Below are 27,997 nucleotides of genomic sequence, written 5' to 3'. Positions count from 1 at the left end.
ATATATTACTGTGCTGATGGAGTAAATGATGATGAGAGATACTACACATACAAGTATATATAGATATACATACAGTATGTGAGAGTATTCCACACATGTTACCACTAATTATGATAGATAGATAGATAGATAGATAGATAGATAGATAGATAGATAGATAGATAGACAGATAGATAGATAGATAGATAGATAGATAGACATACTTGTTTACATTAGGAACATAGGCAGGTGACAGGATCTCACACATAGTAGCGTTAAATATTCAACTAAAAATCTCTTAGGGCCGTAATGTTTTGCAATTAGTGGTGCATAATTAAACTGGGGGCTTTACCTTCTATAAATGTTTCCAAAGCGGCCTTTGTATACTGAACTAACACTTATAATAGCTGATTATGCATCGTCCCCATTACAAGTTTTACACATTTTATGAACCACTCAACTGTTATTTAGCACCGAGGGAAACTATCGTTCATTCGAAATTTATCTTGATTGATAAATGTGAAAATTGTAGGCGTGTTTTGTCCTTTTTATTCATGAAGAGTTTTCCTCGTATTAAATGGCAGGGAAGAATCAGTGTTGTAGGTTTCTGGATCTTTAACTCTTTAGTGTATTATCTAGTTTATAAATACCTGAAATCCAGTTACCAGGTAGGTTAGTTGACCGTTCGTGTGAGTTAGACGTTCGCAGTATTCAATGATCCGGATTTGGTGAATATTTACATGTTGTTATTTGGTGTCAGCGTTTGTTTACGTTATGTTAGTCCAAGTTATCACATAAGAAAAGATCCTTTGTTGTTAAATCAGTGTACTGTACTAGGTGTTATTTCAACATGTCTAAGATGTTCTAAGATGTTCATTGTTAATCACTGTGTTAATGTTACCCGAGTGTTATTGTACGACACAAGCCCACCTAACCTATCCCAATCTAACCTACTGCCCAAATATTACTTAGATGTTGCTTAACTATTGTGTCTGTCATCCCTGTGTACTGAGGAGTAATACGTGTTACTGAACTATTCTGAACACCCAAAAAAAAAGTAATTATTGTTAGTTAAGGATTTTTTTGTGCACTATACATCAAGTTGGTTTAATGTAGAGTTGTGTAACTTTGGTTGAGTTGGGAAATTATATGCAAAAGGTTGAGCTTGAGTAATTAAAGTATACGGTCTGCTGGTGCTGATTCCCGTGGGAATCAGTGATGCTATTCCTGCTCAGGTACACACACACACACACACACACACACACACACACACACACACACACACACACACACACACACACACACACACACACACACACTATCTACCCACATCCCCCCACACATGCAACTATCTACTCCCCCACACACACATCCATAACACTTCACCTCACCCTAGCTCTTCATTTTGTCAACCCTTCCCCTCTCTCTACCACTCCCTCCCTTCTCCCCCTTTTCTGACAGTCCCCCCTCTAGACGTACGGATCATGGGCACGATGGAGAGCTTGTCGGAGGGCGAGAGGTACTCCATCGTCTGCGAGTCCTCCGGTTCGAGACCCACAGCCACGATCACCTGGTGGAAAGACGGCATGTTGATGACGGACACCAAGAGCCAGGTAAGCTATATTAACCTAACTCTGGGTTCCTATATCATTTAGTGTTGGTTTCTGTTCACTCCCACTCATTGTATGGACTTTAATACCGACTCCTTTAGGTTTGTATTCCATCTATAGATCTATATGGCTATTTACCTGTCAATATCAGGTAATCTAGTCTACCATATTACCTTATTGGGGCTTATACCTCTCAGGCCTTATTATGGGGGTTGTGTTTTATCTTCCCTTATTAACTTCCCCTCGTGGCCCTCTATTTCTGGTGTGGGTTTATATTGTCCACTCGTGGTTCTTTATGGCTCTGTACCTGTCTCTTTTATCAGGGGAGGATTACCGAGGTTTAGTATACTCCCTAGTCTTACATATCTTACCTTTATAAATGTATATATCCATGTACATTCGCTCCCCCCAAAAAAGTATCTTTACGATTTTGTGTTAAACAATATGACACAACGGACGAAGGATTTTGACAACACTACCGAGACAACAGGAGTCACAGTGTTCATTTTGAAATTCATCGGACCTCACCGTAAAGGTACTTTTTGGAGTGAGTGTTTACCCATGAATCATCTGGCTAATTTCCCCCCACCCCCCGATTACTGTTGATTTCTATTGTATCTCTTATAAACATAGGCAGTCCAGAGAGTGGGAAGCTGGTAACTCTATCTACTGTAATGTTATTGGAATATTCATGAAAATAGCTTTGTAATGGGTGGCAAGAGGAAGAAATTAAGTACGGTTGAAAGATTTATTGAATGGGTTGAAAAAACGATTCACATATATAAGGATAAATTAAGAGGTAAAAGAAGAATGGCAATTAAAGTGTAACTGAGGTGTGTGGATAAAATACATTGGATATATAAAAACAAGACTAATATTTGGTGGATTAAGAGGCTGACAGAGCTAGTTAAGGAGAAGAGACGGACCTACGAGTGTTTGTTGTAAGTGAGAAGTGATGAAAGGACTAAGGAATAACTGAATATTAAAAGATGGATTTAAAAGAATGGTGAAATATATTTATAAAAGATGAGTAGATGAATAACTGAAACAAATTACATATGTTATTAAAGAAAAGAAGAAGTTTTGTTGGAAAGTAAACAGAAATAACTAAGAAAATTAATAAATTGACAAATAAAATAAAAGAAGAATAATGGAGAGAGAGAGAGAGAGAGAGAGAGAGAGAGAGAGAGAGAGAGATGCGTGTGGAGATTACCTGTCTAGGAAATTACCAGAAAAATGAGAGGTAAGGAGGTGAGATAGACTATAAGCTTAAGAACTCTGTCAGACACGAGGCGTAGACAGAACCACACTATTACAGGGAGAAGGTGAAGGGGAGGGTTAGTGGATGGCGAGAAGAGTTAACAGTGAGTGCCAGGTATCGTATCTAACGTATAGTAAACATTGATAAAACTGAATTATAAAAATACTAAGGACTATATCTGTTAAGTATTGGGATTATATACTAATGTAGAGGCATTATTAAGTCATGGTTACTATAGTGATTATATTAGAGGTTGGTGATGAAAGTTCAGAAAAAAAGATTATTTGAACCATGTATGTGTGTTGAGGAATATAAGTAGAAAAAATCTGAAAAATGTGAAGGATTGTTTGTTGCATTTGTGTATAAGTGAAAATATATTGTGAGGCAGAAAAACGATGTGGAATGTATTGTAACTTTGGTTTAAAATGGGGAAAATGTTGAATGTTGTTCAGTATTTTTTTTTTTTACACAGAGAGAAACATGAATTACAATGTGCAGTTAAAAAAAAATTGAAGTTTTTCCTCGTAAAAATGGAAATTCGTCAGGAACATGTAAAGTTTCTCTAGTTGTTGAATATTTACAATGGCTGGGACAGTATAAAAGAACTTAAACCATGAGTAATGATGACTGGATCAGGTTTGATTGATAGGGATATGGGATGTAAATGAGAGGTCAGTCAGCTGCTGTTTGTAGATGACTCTGTTCTACTGGACGATACTGAAAAACTGAAAATTAGTGAAGGAATTTAGAAGTGCATGTATCGGGAGAGAAACTTAACAGTGAAAATAAAACAAATATTAAATTAGAGGAAGAATGAAAGAAAGTACAGTGTTTTAGTGGTACGATCTATGTAACAAAAGATAACAGTTGATTAAGAAATGAAGATAATATACCCACAGAAGAGTCAAGAGAGGCAATAATGGTTATGTAATGCACAGATATGAAGAAATAATTAACCTGGCATTGTTATAGGTTTTAAAGCACTGACTCACATTACAAGAAGAAGAAATTAGATAAAAGATATGGAAATTGATATACAATGAAACCTGTATATAACTCTTACACAATCCGTTATATGGGGGTTTCACATCTAACGGACCTCTCTAACAAATGGACTTTCCTCTCCATGGAGTTCGTTAAACAGAGGTTTCACTGTACTGTACTTGAAAGCAATACATGGGGATGAATGAGAAGCAATGAATAAGAAACAGAAATAAAAATAGAGATTCGGAAGTAAAAACGTATCGGACTGAGAGCCAATCAGGATATAGGATGGATAGAGAGAGAGAGAGAGAGAGAGAGAGAGAGAGAGAGAGAGAGAGAGAGAGAGAGAGAGATGAACCTCCAAGTAACAGCTGTGTATGTGAATGGTCAGATACCGTAATACCGAGTTGTTTATGAGGATGGTCGTGGTGCTGATGGGTAATGCTGGGTCGTGTGGTCGTAATAGAGGTAGTAAACTAGATATATACAGTATATCCTCGGGTCATTGTATGGAATAAGAATACCATAGGAGAACACATCTATTACAGCTGTCAGAAGAGAACGATTAATAGAGTAAACACACACACACACACACACACACACACACACACACACACACACACACACACACACACACACACACACACACACACACACACACCTGTCTTTTTTAATTACACTGACAATCCGTATCACCTGGTATAGTATACACCTCCTCATCCCATTCCTTACGAACCTCCCACACTTGACAAAATGCAACTTCCTCTCTCTCACACACACACAAACACCCTAAAACTGCCTTAAATATACAGTATATCTTAGGTTTAATATTAGAAACAGTTACCTTGGGCTAATTAATTACCTAAGGAGTTTAACCAGACTCAAAAGAACACGACTTGAGGATGGATGGAATTAATCACATAGATGCTACTGTAGTTGGATTCTTTTTTTTTCTCACCCGGATTTAAGACCAGATTCCATCGTCCATGCCAACGTGTCTTTGTTAATAATATAAGAGAGGCAACCTGAGGATAATTACAGAGAGGCCTTTATACATATATTGTATTACCCTGTATTTTTTTTTATGATAATGTATTAACTGTTTGAGAGTAGTTGTTGTATATGGGTTATGTAATGGAGTTATTTATTACAAAGTGAATTATAATCAAAATCCTTATTAATTAACACATATAATGCCATTATCACCAGTTCCTTCCACTACCACTATTTCCGTCACTATAATGGCACCATCACTAGTTCCTTCCACTACCACTATTCCCTTCACTATAATGGCACTATCACCAGTTCCTTCCACTACCACTATTCCCTTCACTATAATGGCACTATCACCAGTTCCTTCCACTACCACTATTCCCTTCACTATAATGACACCATCACCAGTTCCTTCCACTACCACTATTCCCTTCACTATAATGGCACCTCAAAGCCTTTAATGGAGTCCGTCACATTATTCAACATTACCTTCTATAATTGATTAAATATATTCATGCAATTATCGTCTCTATCATCCAGGTGTGTCGACGTACAAATTAGGTAGTGTGATTTGTGTTAGGTGTATATGTAACGCCTCTTCACACACACACACACACACACACACACACACACACACACACACACACACACACACACACACACACACACACACACACACACACACACACACACACACACACACACACACACACACACACACAGACACACACTACCACCAATTCCTACCACACACGCTATCACTAACATCGTCACCTCTCTCTACCACAGTTTTATTCACGCTACCACCACCTCTGCTTCTCCCTACCACAATTTTTTATAGACATACACTCACTCACCTTCATCCAACACTCGCCTGCTATATAACACAACATTCACCATCATTTCTCTTCCCCCCCTGTTCTTCCCCTCCTGCACCTACCGCTATCCATCCACCAACACTTACCACTATCCTCAACACCTACCACCATCCCCACCCTACAACACTCACCACCATCCTCAGCACCTACCACCATCCCGCCCTGAAACATTTACCACCATTCCGTCCTCCATCACTTGCCACTATCCTCAACACTCACCACCATCCTCAGCACCTACCACCATCCCGCCCTGAAACATCTACCACCATTCCACCACCATCACTACCACCTCAAAATACTCCAAAAACTCACCCAACAACCATCTTCCTCCCTCGTGCTACTACAGGTCTTCCATGAGGGGAACGTGAGTCGCTCCACCTTGTACCTAACCCCTACCCTGGGTGACCACGACGCCCATGTCTCCTGCAGAGCTAAGAACCCCATGGTACCAGCCGCCGTCTTAGAGGATACCAGGAAGCTTAACGTCCATTGTAAGTCAGCTTGAAGGATGTGTAGGATATGAAGGATATTTAACGCTTGTTTTATTGTATCAGATGTAATGTCTCTCTCTCTCTCTCTCTCTCTCTCTCTCTCTCTCTCGATCTCTTCTGTCTCTCTCACTGATTCTCTCCATCTTCTGTCTCTCCGATCTCTCTCTCGCTTCTGTCTCTCTCACTGATTCTCTCCATCTTCTGTCTCTCTCTCGCTGATTCTATCTTTTCTCTCTATCTCCTGTCTCTCATTGATTCTCTCCATCCTCAGTCTCTCGCTGATTCTCTCTTCTCATTCTCCGTTTGTTAGTCTTTGTTACCTCCGTCTCTTCGGTCTTTCTCTCATTCGTTCTCAAGGAAATGAAGAAGTTGTGTGTAGACATGAGTCTTAACAAAGGCTACTGGTATAAGCGTGGAATTAGCCTATCAAAGTAGTCTCTCTCTCTCTCTCTGTACTCGAGGATATATGAGGCGAGAAATACTTGTTGTAAATAAAATGTGGAAAAGTTACTGTAGCCGGTGTCACATTACCTTAACTACAGCGGTGTCACATAACAATAGCTATACCATAAGTGTAAGTTGTGTCACATTATAACAACTATAGGTGGTGTAACATTAAAATTACCGGGAATAGTGTCACATAGCTGGAGGTAGTGTCATATAACCACCAGTTGTGTCATAAGACTTGAATAAACGTACCTCAGCTGAAGTGTGAGACCAACACACCTGAGGCCGTGTTAATTACGGTAGGAACACGACTATTCCCTGAACCAGTGTTGTGTTGGGTGGGAATTCATAACAGGAATGTTTATATTTCTCGTAATTACAAACTCTCTCTCTCTCTCTCTCTCTCTCTCTCTCTCTCTCTCTCTCTCTCTCTCTCTCTCTCTCTCTCTCTCTCGCTCTCTCTCCTCTCTCTCTCTCTCTCTCTCTCTCTCTCTCTCTCTCTCTCTCTCTTCTCTCTCTCTCTCTCTCTCACTACTCTCTCTCTGATATAGAGGCAGGTAAACCTGTGGTGTATTTAACACATATTAAAAGATTAATAATACCTAATGGCACTTGGTCGCGTAACACATATTTTGACATTTAAGAATCATCGTCCTTATTCACACCTGAGAAATATAATACTACAGGTAGGTTCATTAGTGGATTATAAAAGAAGATAAATTAATCGTGTATAATAATCTTTATATCGTAATGAGCATAATATCGATGACCAAACGCTTCACAAATTTTACAAATGTTTGATATGTGACAAAATATTTCAAGAGTTATTTGTATGTGATCAAAATTATGTAAAACTTCCATAAACATATTCATATATTTTTATTTCTAGGACAATAATTAATTATACTTGTATGACACTGGCAATATTCTCTTAAATTATACTTCCCTTAGGCTGTTATCATAAAATACTTCCTTTTAAGTGTTTACATATGAACGAAAAATAAATAAATAAAATGTAAGGTATTTTTGTTTCGATATGATAACAGTTCAATAAGTATTTACTTACAGTACTCCATGTAATATTTTGTAATTCAGATGCTACTTTAAATTACACAAACTCAAAAAAGTAAAATAAAAAATCAGATAAAAGTACAGTATTTTTATAAAAGTACAGTATTTTTATAAAAGTACAGCATTTATCTCGGGTCGCCAAGAGAGCCGTAACACTAGAAAGGCTCAGCCATATCAATACTGTTGTTGTTAATCACTTTGTACCTGTATTTTTCTCACTAAATAAACCGTTTCAATTTTATTTCCAACTTCACTTTCATTATATTTGGATTGAGTATTTTTTCGTAAATTAATTAAACTCTGCTTCATATATTGTAGTTACTCTACTGTACAAAACACTTTTCTTTCCCCCAGACACACCGAGACTCTCCCTAGCTGCCGGACTTAACCTGGACATGGAAGACATCAAGGAAGGTGATGACGTGTACTTCGAGTGTGGCATCAAGGCCAATCCTCCGGTCTATAAAGTCCAATGGTTCCATAACGTGAGTATAAAATACCAGTGGTGCACAATGGAAGTACTAAGGCCAATGGTTATATTATATTGTGTTCATTAAGTTCAATGGTGTATAATATACTCTAAATCTAATAATGAACAAAGCAAATATAAAGGTCAATGAAGTCCCACAACGTAAGCAAAAGTTGAAGTAACATTACGGTACAAGTCTCTCCATGAAAGGGTAAACTGCAGTCTTTACCTCATCAATCATATAAAGAAAATGTTGCATAGACGAAGGAATTCAGGAGTTGCCTCTATGAACTTGGTAACGGTGGATTATTTTAGGTAATAAATGTGTAGATAGAGAGGAGAGAGGAGGAGAACATGAAGGTAGTGAAGAAGTTTGTTTACTGAGGGAATAAAAGGACTCGTAGAGAGATGGAATTTACGAGGGACGTTAGAAGTAGTGGTGTGGTGAAGTGATGGTGCTACTGTGTCATTATAGAGGACAGGTAAGACTAAAGGTGAAGTATTATGTACTAGAGAGTATCACTATGTATCTATGAATCTATGTCTGCTAAATTGAAAGATCCTGTTTGTTGTTATTGGCGTCGTGCTGGGTATTGACTTGAGACTCAATGTATTTAGTGAATTGACAAACTCATCATTGACGTATCTAACTAAGATGAGTAATATTTGTTGTTGTTGTTGACGTCGCACAGGGTGATGAACTGAGTCACAACGTATCAGCGGGGATAATCCTGAGCAACCAAAGCCTTGTGCTGCAGCGGGTGACACGTCGCTCATCCGGTCAGTACACCTGCTCCGCCACCAACCTTCACGGTCTCGGCAGCTCTAACGCCGTGCAGCTCAGTGTCAAGTGTGAGTATCCGAGATATTACCTCAACCATTATCTTAGCATAAACCTAAATATTTTATCGGATATTTACCTTGAATAATACCTAGCGAATTATCATGTTGAGCAGATTGGATGTTGTTATGACAGCCCTTCATCTTATTCATTAAATAATTAACAGCAATCATACCCCGAACATATTCCGGGATGTTGCCATGGTACATTGAGTTGCCATCTCTGAATCAGGTTTGAACCAAGAATATCTAAATCCATTACAGAAATTCCTAGATCAGTATCATAAAATTCTCATTCCAACGTATACACCATGAACTCAAAAATACTTATTCATTTGTTCAACCCAGAAGCTCGTATTTGTAGTCAGTTTCTTGTACTACTTAACCAAACCAACTTGTATAGAACTCATACAGTATTCAAAAGTCTCTGGTGTGTTTTCCTTACAGTCGCGCCCTTGTGTCGACCTGGCCAGAAGTTCGTGTACGGCGGAGGTAAACACGAGGAACTCAACATCACCTGCAGCGTTGAGGCTCACCCAGAACCCACCTCCTTCAGGTAACACGCTTATCAAAACATCCCTCACACTTAAAGAATGAAAATAGTTACACTCTGACCAACTTTCTATAAGGTTGGTGTTAACCGGATCTTCACTACAGACGTAATCAATAACACTACCACCACTACTGATATTATCTGAAAAATCTTGATGAAAGGAATCAAGTTAATACACTCCTGCCATTGATAACTAAAATGTCCATATCAGCTGTTGTTTGTTTCGTTAACCTAGATTATGTTGAGGGTGTTTATGGCCGAGTGAATATGGCACTCACTTCCTATCCTAAGGGTCATTGGTTCGATCCCATATCACTACCAGTCTACCCACAGGCCAGAAGATGGTGTAGGCATGTGAAAGAAACAAACATAACAGAGCAAACAAAGGGAAACTATAAACTGTATAATTATATAGACTTATTATGTAGTAACTTTAAGTATAATGTAATGGACGTAAATCTAGGCAGATGATTGATGACATAAGATGAAGATGACAATAACGAACAAATAATTGATGTCATACTCAAGAAGAAATGAAAATGGTAGAGTCAAAAGGAATTAGATTTTTACCTGAATAAGCCATTTAGTGAGAACCTAAAAATAAATGTTTAAATTCTGTTCCACTTTCTGTTGATAAGAAGAAAAAAAATCCAGTTTACATTCTTGAGGTAAGAAAAACTAAACCGATTCACGTCCTTCAGGTAAGCATCTAATTAAAATCCACCCATCCTACACATAGCATTCAACTGTAGGAAAAAACAAACTCAAACAGAGTCTATTTGGGCCTTGCTTGCTTTCATTTGTTTGTTTATTTCCTCCCTCATCCTCCAGGAGGTACGGTGGTCATCATAATTTACCCCAACCTAACCTGACCTAACACAGCCTAACACCTTAACATAGCCCAAACTAACATAACCTAACCTAACCTAATCTAACCTATTTGGTGTGCGGAGGAATACGCCAAGGTGTGATATGATCCTGGATACATACTTATCTTTATAAACAGACCACAACCTAAAATGAAAATAATCAATATGTAAACCTCTCTCGAGTCGTTTACACCAATTTGTGAGTATTACCAGACCTTTACTACACTCTTAAACATAAACATATACCCTCTTCCTTCATCTCTTCCCAGCAGATTGGCCATCAAAAACATTTCCTCCCTAGATATACGTCCATCAACACTCCATCTACTCCTTCCATCCCTTCAACCACACATAATGTTCCTCTCCAAGTAAAGATTCAAAAAGATTTTCAATAATTTACCTCACGTAGACATTACATTCCTTTCTCCTTGTTTTTTTTTCAGGTGGGCATTCAACAGTTCCTCAGAGATAGTGGATATCCCGTCTAGTAAGTTCTGGGTGGTGGGGAACGGTAAAAGCCAGGCTTCCTACACACCCAGGACCCACCTTGACTACGGCTCCCTTCTGTGTTGGGGAAATAATGACGTGGGCAGACAACTCAAGCCTTGTATCTATCACATCATACACGCTGGTGAGTGTTTGTCTCTCTTTAAGTCTGTTGCTCTGTTTTTTTATTATCTATCTATCTGTCTATCTATCTATTAATTTATCTATCTATCTATCTATCTATCTATCTGTCTATCTATTTATCTACAGTATCTATTGATTTATTTATCTATCTATATATCTACACCTCAGTTCCTTTTTAAAAATAACCACGATATCATTCCCTTATCGTTTTACACATACTGTACCCCGTGAGTGAACAGCGATGCGTCTCTCTGTCTCTCCACCACGGTTCGATAACCTTTTGGAGGCAGCTCAGAGTCTTGCCTCACCATACCCGGGTCTGAGTGCATAGAACATATATATATATACCAGATAATATAAAACACAGAGGATACGATTAATAAAGATACATGCACTGATACGATATACCTGTGAGCATTCATTAATAGAAACACGAAACTAAACACTGGAAAAAGAGTTTATATTTCTTGCGATACGTTAGGGATAGAATGTATATACCCCTCTTTATATCTGAGGGTTTATATACTGTATATCTCTGCTGTATATAAACCCAGCGATGGTATACACACAAGATATTATTACTAGAAAGAGTGTTCTTAATGCGATACAAGTTTGACTGGTTTCGCATAACATACGAAGCAGTTTATCTTTATACATGACGTGGCTATATGAGGAAACATAACTATGGAAATATGATTACGTTCTCAAGTTAGATATATATATTATATACGTTTCCAAAGCGTGACAAGTTTTATTATTCTTTGTCAGTGATGTAGACTTGGTATTGATTTTTGGTTCAGGCGCTAACACAAGGAAGGTTCGTCTGGGTACAACAATTAATAACTTGGAAGATAAAGTATTTTGCTGTAATATTATCCAGGCGTTTGACTTACTGTTACCTGTATAAACTTTCTCTCTCCTCTGTCAGTAGTCATAAAGTCTTCAAACCCCTTCACTACTTAGACGCCATATTTAATTTTTATTTGGGTAATGCCAGACGATTTTATTAAGGGGTTAAGTTTCACACACACACACACACACACACACACACACACACACACACACACACACACACACACACCAAACAAAGTTACAATACTATTTCTCCATTCCAAGATTCCAAGATGGGGTGGGGGATCAAGGTCAGAACACCTCATCTTATTTAATTATTTAATAATGTTGACCTCTGACCTATAATCTCACGGGAATGTTCACATTTCTCTCCCTCTAGTGAAAGCTTGACCTAAACAGATATTTTCAGGCTTCTACTTGACGAACTGTGACCTGTGGAGATTCTGCTTGGTGACCTTTGACCTGCGGGGATTCTCCTTGGTTATCTTAGACCTGTGGAAATTCGCCTTGGTAGCCTTTGACCTGTGGGGATTCTCCTTGGTGACCTTTTATATATATATATATATATATATATATATATATATATATATATATATATATATATATATATATATATATATATATATATATATATATATATATATATATATATATATATATATATATATATACTGTATATATATATATATATATAATTTTTTTTTTTTGAGACTAGTGGAGATTCTCCTTGGTAATCTTTGACCTCTGGGGATTTTCTAGAGATTTAATTCCCTGGGGGGGTCAGAGTAGATCTAACTCGCTACCGACATAAATGTTCCCCAAAGACTGCCTCGGTATTTCGTCTTAAAGATGATATTTTACTTCAGTCCTGTTCTTCTTGTTCTCTTATCTCCTCTCATTCCTTCATCTTGTTCTCCTCTCTCTCCTGTTGTACTTTCTTTTCTCAATCTTTCTCGTTGTTCTCCCGTCTCTCTCTTGTTCTCCTACTCTTTCTTTGTTCTCATTTCTCTTCCCTTCTCTTGTCGTCGATTTTCTCTTGCTCTTTCTCCTTTCTTCTCTCATTCTTTTTTCTGCCTCTTGTTCTTATAATTTTCTTTCGCTCTTTCTATTCTTCTTCAATCTCTCTCTCTCTCTCTTACGGTAATTTCCTCTCACTTATTTTATCCTTGTTATTTTCTTCCTCTCTTCCTCCTGTTCTTATCCTTGTATTTATTATGGAGTTTTCTTTTTCTTAATCTGTTCTTCAGACTTGTATTGGTAGGGACAGACAGACAGACAGACAGACAGACAGACAGACAAATAGGAAGATAGACAGACAGTATGGCATAATTAGACAGGCAGACTTGTAGACGAATAGACAAACGCAAAGAGACAAGCAGGCAGACAGGTCGAGACAGACAGACAGAAAGATAGACAGAAACAAATAGATTGAAAGTTAAAGAAAAGAAAAACCAAAGTTGTATGCAAGACAGAATTGAAAGTATGCAAGAGAGAGAGAGAGAGAGAGAGAGAGAGAGAGAGAGAGAGAGAGAGAGAGAGAGAGAGAGAGAGAGAGAGAGAGAGAGAGATTGGTGAAATATGTTAACATGTTGAAAGGTCCATATAACAGACGAGCATCTTTATGTGAGGAAGCGAGAGGGATGAGTGGGTTAGGCGAGGTGGTGAGAGGGATGAGTGGGTTAGGTGAGGTGGTGAGAGGGATGAGTGGGTTAGGCGAGGTGGTGAGAGGGATGAGTGGGTTAGGTACGATGGTAAGAGGGATAAGTGGGTTAGGTGAGAGGGATGAGTGGGTTAGGTGAGGTGGTGAGAGGGATGAGTGGGTTAGGTACGATGGTAAGAGGGATGAGTGGGTGGGTTAGAGTGAGGTGGTGAAGAGAATACAAAGATGCTTCAAAATAGTCCAGAAAAAAATTATGAAAGCAAAGAAAATATATTTACAGATGATTTGTGGATAAGGTGTGAAAGTAGTGAAAGTTTGGGCTTTGAGACGTATAATTACAGGTGCCAAAGGGGAAAGATGTGGTAGTATTGACATTATTTTATGAAGTGGAATTACAGGTGTGTTTTAAGGGAAATTTAAGAAAGGAGAGAGAAAGTATATTTTGAGAATGAAAGTTACAAAAGTGTTTATGGGAGAGTTATGAAAGTATAGAAAGTATATCAAAGAAATAGATTTATAGTTGCTTAAAAGAAGAAATAAAATAAAAGTGAGTGTTACTGAAAGAGGCTTAAAGGCACGCATGCACGCACGCACAGGGAAGATATAAAAGCAGAATAAGTCTTGATATTTCACGATGTTGATCAAACAAACTTGCTCGCTTTGATTCTCGCTTTCCACCCGTCATCTTTAACCTCCTCTGCTATTCTTCTCCATCGCCTTGGCATCTCTGAACACCGGACTGGTAAATCTCAACGCTGGGCTGATAAAGACATGGGAATTTTTTTTTTTCGTTTTTTCTCCAATATCTATTACTTCTATTTCTTCTGGCTTTTATTTTCCTCGTTATTATTTGAGATTTTTTTTAGTATTGATCTGATATGTTTGTGAATTAGTGAGATATATACTTGGGATTGACCTGACATGCCCTTTATGACGTACTATGACTTACTGACCTCTTATTTCTTGACCTATCCTCCCTTCCCAGCCCCACCGGATCCCGTCAACAACTGCACGGTCGAGAACGTGACTTCCACTGGCGCGTCCATCCGTTGCCAAGCCGGATGGGATGGCGGTCTATCCCAGACGTTCACTCTATCCGTCTCCCACGCCCGCGCCCACACCAGCAGCCATGACAAGAAAGAAGCTCCAAGGGTTTTGGCCAACACCTCCACCTCCCCAAAGCCTGATTTCTCCCTCACTGGGCTTGAACCTGGCACCGAGTACATCCTTACCATTATGGGGGTGAACAAGAAGGGTGAGAGTGAGCCTATGAGGATGGCGATTTTCACCCTCAAAGACGTGGCCGAGAAGAGGACGAGTCCAGGTGGGTGAAGATAGTGTTTATGCTTGATGTTTTCTGAGGTACTGTAGTTTCTTCTAAGAGGTTTGACGCTGATGAGAAAGATCCTCTTCTTTGCATGTCAGGAGACGGAATTAAGACTGAGACTCGTCACATGTTGGGCGGGATTATTCCTGCTGACTTGACTAAAAGTCTTATAAATGCGGGACATGTTTTCTTACGGAACATTTTATATACTAGCAAGAAAGGAATAGAGATTGAGAGATAGACAGAACGAGAGACGGAGAGACAGAAAGACAAAAAGGCGTAAAGGAAAAAGAATAAATACCAAAAAAAATGTTCGAAGATAAATCGAATAATCCCTTCCTCCCGCCTCCCCTCTCTTCCTCCCGCCTCCCCTCTCTTCCTCCCGCCTCCCCTCTCTTCCTCCCTCCACCCATAACTTCCTCCTTCCAGACACACCGTTAATCAGTACCTCCTCCTCCTTCTCCACCTCCGTTATGGAATATCGTTGAGGCTGTCGGGGAAACCGTAGAAGGAGATAGAGGGGAAGCGATAATTGAGGGGAGATCTGTATATATAAAACAATGTTAGTATGTGTGTTTGTGTGATTGTTCGCTGCGCACGGCTACAGTACTGAAGATAGAGAGCTGAAATTTGGCATGAAGATGTGCATGGACCCCAGAAGCGTCGCGAAGGTGGAATTTTGAGAGGGTTATCCCCAGTGGTCGCCCCCCCCCATCCTCCCAAAGGTAAAGCCCCCCCTCCTCCCAAAGGTAAAGCCCCCCCCTCATTAAATAAATATCTATTTTTTATATTTCTTCGCTATGCACGGTTGCAGTTTTTTTTTTCGTAACATAAGAGCTGAAATTTGATATGCTTACGTAAATATCCCCAAGAATGCTCACGAATGCTTAAATTTAAAGACGACCCCCTACTTACAAGTGAGTCCCCGGTTCACGACCACAGTTTTTAATATAGAGATGAAACCCCTGAACACAACAAACACACCAAGATATATAAATAGATACACAGATGTTCAGGAAAATCATCATAGGAATTCACACTGACTCACCAGGTACATCATCAGAACAGGTATACTAAACATATAGACGCATAAAGGCCTTAGTTATTGAAGCGCAGTAATACCATTATGACACACACACACACACACAAACACACACACACACACACACACACACACACACACACACACACACACACACACACACACACACACACACACACACACACACACACACGGTCAGCTCATCACCATCTTCCTTTCTCTCTTAACACAGGAGTGGGCGCCCTGGCTCTCACACCCATCCTGGCAGTACTCCTGGGGGTATTAGCTTCTCTCCTGCTCATGGCCCTGGTCATAGCCTTGGTGGTCAGGTCACGACGCCCCAGAGCCCGTAAGCCCGAGGTCAAGATGGTGTACGACAAGGGGTCAGCTGCCTCGGTGCCTCTCAGGGGCCAGGATGACACGACCTCTAGTGATGACCATAACCCTGACCTCATACCTGTTAATGACGGTGAGTTATTGATGTGATTTGGGTGATTTTACGTGATTTGCATTTTTTTATTAAGATGGTAATTTTGAGAGGGTTAATTTGGTGATTTTTTTATATTTTTTTTGTGCCCCCGAAGGTTAATCCACAACCTCATAGCCACAACTACTATCAAACAATCACCACAAATTACCATATATAACCACCAACTCATAACCACAACTACCACAATCACCACAACAATAAACCATCACAATTACCATCATAACTACCACAATCACCACAACAATAAACCATCAAAATTAATCATAACTAACCACAACTACTACCACACCTCCACCACAATTACTACCAGAGGTAACTTCAGCCTGCACTCCTCCCTCCCGTACAGACCATCAAGTGAAAGACCTCCAGCAGAGCTACACAACAGAGACACTCCCCATGACAGATATTCACCTTCAGCAGCATTCCCCGGTAGCACCCAGCTCACCGCAGACACAGATGCAGGTACAGCAAACACCTCAGCAGCAGCAACACATGAAGGAGTACTTGCAAGGTCATGACGGGTCCTTCTATATCAACCCCGGGACGCTACTACGACAGGTGAGTGAGGTGAGGTGGCCAGGTGTAGTGAGAGAGAGAGAGAGAGAGAGAGAGAGAGAGAGAGAGAGAGAGAGAGAGAGAGAGAGAGAGAGAGAGAGAAGCCTCGCCCTAAGGTTATATAAACTCTATAACTCAGAGAGATTTACCTATGAATCATTCTTCCGATGGTCGATCTATATTACATGTGACGTGAATGCTGAGTTTACTGAAGCAAATGGCTAATATAAATCAAATACTTACCTATAGTGACCCATCCGTATATTTTGTCAGTGTCAACACAGTATCTATATTAGTCTAAAAGGTTATGTTTTGTTCTCATTATCGAAACAAATGAGCATCAGTATGTGTTTTTAATCTATCACATTAAAACATTGGTATACAGGTTTCAATTGTATGTCAATGGGTCAAGGAGGATCATTATTTTTGCATTTGGTTTTCTTGTTGTTACCCTCACTGAGAAGGGAACCTGGTGGGTGTGAATTTAATCTAAGAGTTGCTGCCAGGTGTAAACGGTAATGGACTTAGTTAACCTTTTGATTACATTTCGTGAATTAATCCCCAGGTGATATGGTAGACAAATCTATTTTTTTTAGGTGTATACGAGTAGCCACGTCTTAGTGCGTGGTTGTATAGGGTGTTTCACTAATGTTCATGAATGTGTAGTCAAAAAAGAACTCCTTATTTCCAGTACATCGTTCATATACCTTTGTATTGTATTGGCTTATGTGAGAGAATGTAAGTTAACGTATACAGGGATCATAATATGGCCCCAAAATATTCATAAACTATCATTTCTTCTTCTTCTTTATCTTCGTCTCATCATTATTATTGAAGAAGGAAACGGAATTAAATGACCATTTCCCAGCACTAATAAAATGAACGCCTTTGTCAGCAGCAGCGTTTTAACTAAGCTATATAAATGAACACACAACAAACAGACGAGTATGATCATGACACAGTAATCAAATTTATAGAAGTCATAATTTATAAAGAACATCAATATACTAGTCTGTAAAAGAAAACAGGATAAAACAGCCATGAACGTACCCTGAACTTGATCAAAGACTGTAAATTTACATAGTGCCAACACAGGTAAAAGTTTTGTGGGGTCATGACAACAACAAACACAACAACCCCCCCCCCCCCAAAAGTTTTATTCAAAGGTTTAACAAACACCATCCATTATGTACACTACAGCAACATGTACTGTTGTTCTTTCCCTTAGGCCAACAAATCATAAGATGGGCGCAATGCTCTGAGAGTCTTAAGGTGTATGACAGATCAAAAATATATATATACACACAAATATGAATTCAATCACAGACAGAAACACCATCTTGGATACGTTTTGTAGAGGAGGAGAAAAAAGGGAATAGAATAGTTTAAAGAATATTTCCAGATGGTTAGGGGACTTATCATGAACAGGTCGGAGTTGATTGGGAAGTCGTGAGAAGGTGAAGAGTCCCAAAGTTTAACAGTAAAGGGCAGCTTCACTACTACCCATCCCAGAGTTCTTGAGACCCACCGTGGAGTGAGATAGAGAGAGAACTAACATTGTGATGACGGGAGAATATAGGTTCATGAACATTGAAAACAGACGAGGAAAGTTAATAATGCAAAAGTACACTAGACTCTCTGTTTAGTAGCTCAAACCTTACAAGATATAAGAACAACACTACACACAGAGACGATTCAAACCCGTGAACTTGCAGAGAAGAATCTACAAAAACTAAACATGACTCGTATAGTGTTTTGTAGGTAAATTTTGGTATGTGAATTATGTATAGGGTTTCTACGACAGGTTAGAGGTTACATTGTTACTCAGTATATTTATTGTGTTCACTGGGAGTATTAGAGAACCATTAAAGAAGATTTATGGAGTCTTGGAAGTAGGAAGAAAGGGCGCCATAGAAGCGTTGAATTTCACCAGGTTATTTACACTCAACTGGGAAACTCGATCCAGATACAAATTTAAGGAATTGGTTAAAATGAAGGAGAAAATGAGATCAAAGAGGAGAGGGTGAAGTAAATTTAAAAGAAATAAAAAAATACAGAATCTAGTCATCAGCGTAGGAATGAACTGGGTGTCTAATTAAGGAATGAAGTCAGTGAATACAAAGAAAGAGAAATTGAGATTAATGAAGAGAAATTTGGAGAAATAACAGAAGAATAACAGAATAACTGGAGGTCAGACCACATCAAAATCCTTCGATAAATCAAGAGCCGTGACATGAATACTCTCCACAATCTCTCACAGGGGATGTCCAGAGATTACTGATAGAGGTAACATTATAACGAGTGGTTCTTACTTGATGGGAACTAAACTGGTGATTATAAAGAATACTGTGAGTCATGTCTGAGGAAATAGGAGTTGAGGAAAGATTGGAAAGAGTTGAGAGACAGTTGAAGATAAAGATTTAATTAAAAGGGTTTGGAAAGTCACACTTATTCGGGATGAACTGAATCAAGTATGTCAATAGGATGTAGAAAAGGTTTTTTTTTTTTTTTAATTAAAGACGAAACAAACCCAGGGAGGAAGAGGTAGGGGGTCGTGGGGGGACGATACAACCATACACCTTACTTGTATCTATAGAGGGAAGAGGTTTATGAACATTACGAAAGGAATTTATTATTTTTTTTTTTTTAGGAACGGGGATAAAAATAGTCAGAGTATATCAAGTGTTGAAAGGATCTCGGGAGAATCTATGGTTGAATTAGAGGAAAAAGGTGAGTAGAGTGTTTTTACGAGCTGGGGTAAAGCTACTGTAGTATTAAGGCCAGAAAGAGACGGGAAAAAAATAGAACGGCATAAGTTATTAGAAAACCTTTTGGCTAAGAACCAGAAAGATCTATATATGGAAGAGAGAGAGAGAGATGTTATTACATATTATCTGAACAACCAGTGATTCCTTTTTCACATGACAGATTTACAATGATTCAGAATCGAGATAAAATGAGAGTGGAAGTCTTAAGTAGGGAAATATCTCAGTGAGGTCTCGAACCATGGAAATAATGTTGAGAAAATGACTTCAGTTAGACATTTGACTGAGGCAGTAGCATCACCCGAGGAGTAGAAGAAATAACCCCAAGGAAAATAAAATAGGAATACACGCAAGGTGATCCAGTCAACGCTGTCATAACACACATTTAAAGGAAGGAGAAAGAGGAGAAGGTTATACAAGGAAGCCAAGACCCACATTATTAATAGATAAACAGATCCACATTATTAACACCAGGAACTTATTTTCGTAATTGTTAATAGTTGTTATCTTGTGTATGAACCTCGTTAGACTATGTACTAAAAGGCCTTAGTAGCTGAAGCACAGATATACATATATAACAAACTCATTAAGAATAGATGCCATAATGTAGACGCTTCAACCCCCCTTTAATATATTATGTGTTAAGAGTATTTGAACGTTAGCTTCCAGTGTAGTGTTGTGGTAAATTATAATCTCAGAACGTCAATAGAAATCATATAATTCACTGTGATATAAAAAATAAAAATAAGTAACTTCATATATCACATTCACATAATTCAAGTCATGTTCAGTACAGTTACATGTGTGGAATTCGTAACTCTTGACGTTATCATTAGTAACTTGACCCACCCAGCGGCTTCTCCTAAAAACACAAATCTGTGATACGTGGCGCTAGGTTCACGCAACAAACACTCTGAGTATTGTACTGCTTCACTCATAACATCTTCAGCCACTAGCGCTTCTTGGTAACACACATCCTTGTAAAAAACAAAAACGACAAAAGAAACATAATAAAATAAACTGTATTGAAGTTTTCTACTGGATTTTCTTCCTTCTTTTCGTGGATACTTTAAATGTCCACTTGGGAAAACACGAATTCTCACGTTCGCTCGTAGTCGACCACAAACATTGGAAAACTCTGCATCTGGAGCCATTCTCGCCTGTGTTATACGTGGCTCACTGTCTTGTGTCTCAGTGTTATTAAACAAATATATTGTGGGAAGACATATACAAAGACGGAGATTATCATAGTGATTCCTTTGTCTCTATTTCTCCCTTCTTTTGTTTTCTTCTACACGATCTTTTTTTCGCCTTTGTGTTTTTTCTTCTTCACCAACTTGAATATGTACGTGAATATGTAAGTAAGCGTGTGTGTGTGTGTGTGTGTGTGTGTGTGTGTGTGTGTGTGTGTGTGTGTGTGTGTGTGTGTGTGTGTGTGTGTGTGTATTCTCCCATGTACACACAACACGACCCCGCCATCATCAACATCCTACATGTACCTAAAAGCCTAATTGTTTTTAAAAGTCATGGCTCGAATTTCCAATGATATTTTTTGCACTCTCCATTATGTTTGTGAACTTATTAACCTTTTATCTAATTTTTTCCCATCCGCTATGAAAGTAAAATTTCCTAATGTTAAAGTCCATTAAAAAATAAAAAAAAATTACAGAGGAAAAGTGTAAATATATTGTTGTTTTTTCAGTAATTATTTCTGATTTTGTTGTTCGTTTTTTATTTTATTTTTATTTTTTGTGTATTGAGTGAGTGATAACAGATTGGGTTTTGCCTATCGTATTTGCTAATTATATATTTTTTTTTTGCATAAACACCAAACACATTACGCAAATAGAATAAACAGTTCATATCAAGTGTTTGATTTCGAAAAAAATTGGTTTTCAATTTTCTATTTTAGTTTTTAAAAAGTTATAGAGGTGGAAAAAAGTACCAGTAATTGTTTGTGTGTTTTTGAGCGGCATTTTTATTCGATAATTTTTATATCAGCATCACAAAGTAGACTAGTTTATTAGGTATTATTAATTAGACATTTGAGGACGAAATAAAATCACATCCTCATCCTCAAACTGACTTGTATGAACAGTAAAAATGCGTATATATATATATATATATATATATATATATATATATATATATATATATATATATATATATATATATATATATATATATATATATATATATATATATATATATATATATATATATATATATTACATTACTATTCGGTGCATTAACATTACCAATTTCCTCTCAAGATAAAACTGAGACAAAAAAAGTGATATAGTGTTTAGTTTCAATAAAAACTAATTCGTAAATGATACTCTACACATTAATGAAGTATAACAATAATTGTACAACACATCAGGGTAGGCCAGAAAATTATTGACACATTGCGTCATTTTTTTACACTGTGGAAATTATTGACACATTACGGAATTTATTGACGTATTTCAGAAATTATTGACAATTACTATTTATATACCAAATATATAAGTGTGTCAGTTATGTCTCGCCGGCCTGTTAAACCCCCAGTAAACACTCCACACAACAGTAGCTGATATAGACATGTTGTGGTGAGGTTCGTGAATCCGGATTGAGAGATGTATATTTATGAACGACTAAGAACAGATTTTGCCACCTTACATCCCGGAAATTTACATAAAAAAATGCTGCTATTAACATAACTTACACTATAAGTAAATAATTTCATCTTGTAAAGACTTTGGAGGCGTTGAAGTATGACTGATGCTGTTCACTCTACACTCCCAGCTGACGATTATATCACACTATAGAAAAATATTGATCACCATACTACTACATAAGGATGCGCTTTAGATGGAAATTAAGGATATGTAACTTCACTTAGCCTATTTTTTTTATATTCGTGAGGATTATGAACAAAGATAGAATTCAAATAAGTTAAACTGATAAATGGATAGTTATCTCTTCAGTAAAATCGCTATACAAGTTCACATTGATTCAACGTGTCACTGAGTCACGGGAACTGATTTACCCTAACTGTTGTATCTCGTTTGGGGTCAATGCTGTTTCATTTTGGGAGGGAGCGAACTTTTGACCTCGACTGTACACCCACTAAAAAAAAGCCCTGTCAGTTATCTCTTCCGTCTATGAGCACTGAGACTCATGAACCTGTGAATCCGAGACATCACACAGTGTTAGGCTCAAAGATGGCGCACTGTGTGATGTCTCGGATTCATAGGTTCATGGATGGGAGAGAAGACTGACAGGACACTTTTGGTGGGTGTACATAGGCAGTGCAGATGTACAATTTATATAGAAGAGATATACAATGTAGTAGACAGTATTCGTATATAATGTACAGTCAACTAAAATACGTTCACCTCTCCCCCTGAACTACGAACTCCGAGGTTCAGAATCGTGGAGCCGAAGCAGTAGGCTGATACATTGTTCAGTCCATAAATGCTTCGGATTCATGAGGCTGAATTTCGAGGTTCGTGGTCCAGGTGAACCAACTTCAGTTGTTGACCGTACACTGAAAATGCCGATATATAAAAAAGGTTTAATATTAAGTGGATTTGACCAAGAACAGTCCAACAAAGCCCATTTCCATCAGGGTCTAAATAAAGCACATGCACGAAACATGAACACAATATTAAACAAATATGAAGTGAGTCCTAGTGGGAGAATGAAGCCACTATGGATACGAATTGCCCCTCTTACCCTCTCTGAAATCCCTGCTAGTGAGTGTTGTATAACTTGTATATGGCATCCTTTGGCTGCCCTTATTTAAATCCATAATTTCCATCACTGAGCATTAATTTTCGACAAGAAATATCAAAGATTCTTCACTCATTACATATTTTGAATTATCACAAATTTGCACCAAAATTTACAGTATATGATCATCGGTGGTGTTATGGTCAGCATCCTTGCCTCACAAGTTAGCGGACCCGAGTTCGATCCTCGGGCAGGGTGAAACTATGGGCAAATTTCTTTATGCTATTTGCCTCTGTCTACCCAGAAGTAATTGGGGACCTGGATGTTAATCGATTTGCGGATCGTATTCCGGGGTAATGGTTAGCCAGTACAGTTGGCGAGCTGTCCAGTCTTCTCGGACTATTCCTTGACACTGGTGTCATGCAGCTCGTTAACTTACGGTGTGGTTGTTGTGTTGGCGACAGCTTCTACACCTTAACAAATTCACGCCTAGGAGACCCTTGGGCTGTCCATCCTCGATTTCGAGGGGCTTCCATTATTATTATATTAGTAGAGAATATCACTATATAAGTTTACAGGTGTGATGTGAGGGTTGCTGCTGAAGTTACCTGAAATATGGATTAGATACATCGTTTATTTCTTGCCCTCTCTCTCTCTACAGGTGACCAGACAGTCTTTCCCGCCAATAACCATCAGTACCACCGTCCATTTGTACCACCAAACCATCTGAATCACCTGCACTACCTACCACCCATTTCTTCCACCAGCCATCTGCACCGCCATCAATTCATAGCGCCAGCCATTAGCCAGAAAAAGAACCAATACATAACACACATTTTTCACTTCAATTCCCGTCTTTCATTCCTACTTCCTACTTCAACAGATGGGTTTTACTATGGTACTCCCCTTCCACAATTAGGTCTTAAATCAACCTTACCGCCTGTTTCTTCACATAAACCAGCAACAACCATCAGTAACACGTCCTTCCCTAAACCTCACCCGACACCATGCTATCCACTCATTCACGCACACTAATGCTTCGTAGATGTGCGTCATCCCTAATTTCTAGGTCATCGTTCACTCAATTCTTTTATCCTCTCTCTCTCTCTCTCTCTCTCTCTCTCTCTCTCTCTCTCTCTCTCTCTCTCTCTCTCTCTCTCTCTCTCTCTCTCTCTCTCTCTCTCTCTCTCTCTCTGTTCCCCTCATTTGGATTATATATTCTTTGTACTTATATCTCTATATCACCTGAGCAGACTCTGTTCTGTTCCCTGTTCAACGTTCTTACACATCCAGATCTCCTCTTTATCTGTGTTTCTTATTGTCTGTATCCTAATTACCCCTTATATTACTTTCAACCATCTACAGTCCAATCTTCTCACACAAGTAATAATGTCGACTTAGCAATTTCCCTTCTCCTTGCATTTTTCAATTCATGTAACATTTTCTTTCTTTTCTCTATTGTGTGATTCATTTCATTACTCATCGTTCCATTTAAGTCACTCTACTTCCTCTATTCAAGCTGATGTTTATTATTCTGCTTATTTCTCTCTCTACTTATCTTCATTCCTCTACACACACTTCCAAACTCATTCACCAAAAAAAAAAAATTCTTTCGAATCGCCCACTAGAGTAGTATCATCTACAAACAGCAGCTGATTGATTCACATCCAATTTGCATACAGTATCACAATTCAGAAAACTTGGTCTTCTTTCCATCACTCTCACTGTGACATTACACACCATTGCTGTAGTCATGGCAAACTCTAACACGGTTTTCACTGTCTTTGTAAAAACCTTGGGACAGAATTGAACAGTTTAATGTTTACTTTATATATTTTCAATACTATGATGGTCTTGCCTCTGTCATACGTCGCCTGTACTTCTATTCATCATTTCTCTCACTATTTCATCTTCCGCCTTATTCATTTCTATCTATCCACTTCTGTTGCCTTACTGTTCTTCAGGTTACAGCCATATAGCCAGTCAGACCTCCTCCTCCTCCCCCAGTCAAACTTCCTCCTTCACCACCTAGTCAGACCTCCTCCTCCTCCCCTCCTCAGTCAAACCTCCTCCTCCACCACCTAGTCAGACCTCCTCCACCACTTAGTCAGACCTCCTCCTCCCCTCTCAATCAGACCTTTCCCCCCTTCTCCTCCTAGTCAAATCTCCTCCTTCTCTTCCCAGTCAGACCTCCTCCTCCTCCCATCCCAGTCAGACCTCCTCCTCCTCCACCTCTTAGTCAGACCTCCTCCTCCTCCCATCCCAGTCAGACCTCCTCCTCCTCCACCTCCTAGTCAGACCTCCTCCTCCCAATCACACCTCTTCCTCCTCCTTCTTCTCCTCCCAGCCAAACCTCCTCTTCCTCCCAGTCAGACCACCACCTCCTCCTCCTCCTCCTTTATTGCCTTTTCCTCTTTTGTTTAACACTGTCACTGCACTACTTCCACTGGGCTATTTTCTCCCTCTCTTTCATCTGTTACATTTAGCTCGTGTTCAAAATATCCTCTCCTTCTCCCTTTCCCTTCCCCGTTTTCCTGCAATATATATGTCCCCTCTTTCGTTCTTAACTACCATTCCCATTTGTTGTCTTGGCTTTCTCACCCTATTTAGTTGTTTCCAGAGCAGTTTCTTCGTGTATATAAAACCTTTCTAGCAATAACCAATGTGTGCTTTAGTGATCTGGGGGAATTGTACCATTGCATCTTAGTTATTATCTATATATTATGTAGCAGCTTCAACTCGTTATGCTACGTAGTTTTATAAAAACCTAGCAATAAAAACAATTCAACATAAATAAACGGGGTGAACATAATGGCCGCTAGAATATAATGCTAAGTCAGTAAAAGCATCAACTTGCTATAATCACATAATTACGACGCAGCCACATCAGCAAGGAATGACAATACATTGACAAAGAGTAAGAAACCATTAAAATTTTGTAGAATGTTGATAAAAAACAACATAATGAGGACGTGAGCACGGCATGGTACTGTGACAAGAGATCAACGAGCGCATTTATGTTACGAAAGATACAGGGAGAGAGTGTCCTAGGTAATGGCAAGGTAAAGGGTACAGTATAGAGTAGAAGGTGTAGGTAATTAGGACTACAGGTATGGGTAACACTTCCCCTAACAAACCTATAGAACAATTTTAATGTCGTTCTCCCAATGATCGTTTAAGTTCTTGGTTTATAAAGTCTCCTGGTGACTTGTGTTATGACTCCCTGGTATAAGTGTACACACGCCTTGTTCCGGGTTAAAACATGGCTCGATCTCATCAATAGTAGACACAGCAGTGTTGTTCCGGGTCATAACATGGCTGGATCCCGTGGTATATTTAGGGGTTACATGAACATAACTCCACATTTATGAGAGTTTGGGATCATGTTTAATGAGTTATCTTCCCGAGTTATCTCCTGAGTTATCTTCCCGAGTTATCTTCCTCTTTAGGTTAGACAAGACCTTATTGAATGGTAGTGAGGAGCCCTGAGAGAGTACTAGTGACGCTGGAAATAGTTAAACCACCTACAAAGTTAGCGTCGGCTGGAAAGTCCATTAACAAAATCCCAAAATATAATTAACAGGTATTTCCACCCAGGCTGTAAACTGTATGTCCAAATTGTAGAACAAATAAAGGCGGTACAGAAAACTTATAGGACTCACCCAAGTAACAAAAATACAATATATTTACTCATAGGTATTATCTCATCCCAGCAGGATCAGAGACTCTAGCTTCTAGTTTACGGGGTTCTGAACTCACAAAAGCTACCAAAGAATACCCATTGAATTATTCCACCTCTTCATCGCATCAGTCCGAAAAGAGGACACATGCTGAATACCTGCCCCCCATCATGCCAAAGGGCTGAAGAAAAACAATCATTATTGTGTAATTCATCAGTTTTAGGACCGTATTTTATGATTTTTTCTGTGTAAATAAGCATAGATAGGTAGTGCCAGGAACTGGTAGTACCCTGTTTCCAATGGCAGGTGGGGGAATTAATCCAATTAGCAGAGTCTTAGGGTCGCTTAAATTAAACTATTTAGAGGTGGTAGTAACTACATGTATATGTCCTGAATAAAGACGATTTTTTTTTCTTTTTTTTTCTTTTTTTTTTTAGGTTAAGGTGGGGAATGGATGAAAGGCTTGCTGGGGCTCAAGGCACAGCCAGACATGAGGGATAGAGAAGTCACAACATATAGTCGTGGGGGGAAAGGTTGGAAAAGAAGTTTAATGAGTTAAACAGAGGGGGACGACACCCCTTGTTTTACATATTACAGAGTTTGTTGACTAACTAAGCTAACCTAGGATTTAGGATGAGGTTGCACAATGGTTATTTTAGTAGACAATGACTAGATTGATTTTACAATTACAAGTTTATTAACATCTTATACTGTATTACGTTATGGACTCACTTGATTGTGACTTGTTAAATGTGAACTTATATCATCTAAGTTTTAATCTAAGGTGGATCACTGTGGCGGACATAGATGGGTCGCGGGTTGGGTTGTTGTAGT

At 38.7% G+C, this 27,997-nt stretch overlaps 1 protein-coding gene across 3 annotated transcripts in view; it reads left to right on the top strand.

The window, feature by feature from the left end:
* LOC121862887 overlaps positions 1-27,997 on the top strand; it is a 73,517-nt gene that overhangs the window by 37,348 nt on the left and 8,172 nt on the right. For 2 of the 3 annotated variants that reach the window (XM_042361275.1, XM_042361273.1), the window contains exons 5-13: positions 1,441-1,592; positions 6,052-6,196; positions 8,069-8,199; positions 8,876-9,035; positions 9,471-9,579; positions 10,889-11,076; positions 14,573-14,911; positions 16,189-16,425; positions 16,793-17,004. In XM_042361275.1, the coding sequence (XP_042217209.1) occupies positions 1,441-1,592; positions 6,052-6,196; positions 8,069-8,199; positions 8,876-9,035; positions 9,471-9,579; positions 10,889-11,076; positions 14,573-14,911; positions 16,189-16,425; positions 16,793-17,004 (1,673 nt within the window). Of the gene's footprint in view, positions 1-1,440; positions 1,593-6,051; positions 6,197-8,068; positions 8,200-8,875; positions 9,036-9,470; positions 9,580-10,888; positions 11,077-14,572; positions 14,912-16,188; positions 16,426-16,792; positions 17,014-27,997 lie in introns of all 3 variants that reach the window. The other variant, XM_042361274.1, reaches the window with a different exon arrangement.

The sequence above is a fragment of the Homarus americanus genome, unplaced genomic scaffold, assembly GCF_018991925.1.
Source record: "Homarus americanus isolate GMGI-L3 unplaced genomic scaffold, GMGI_Hamer_2.0 scaffold24922, whole genome shotgun sequence".
In the NCBI taxonomy this organism is placed as follows: Eukaryota; Metazoa; Arthropoda; class Malacostraca; order Decapoda; family Nephropidae; genus Homarus; species Homarus americanus.
Note: the sequence above shows the minus strand (reverse complement) of the source record. Positions and strands in the feature narration are given on the sequence as shown.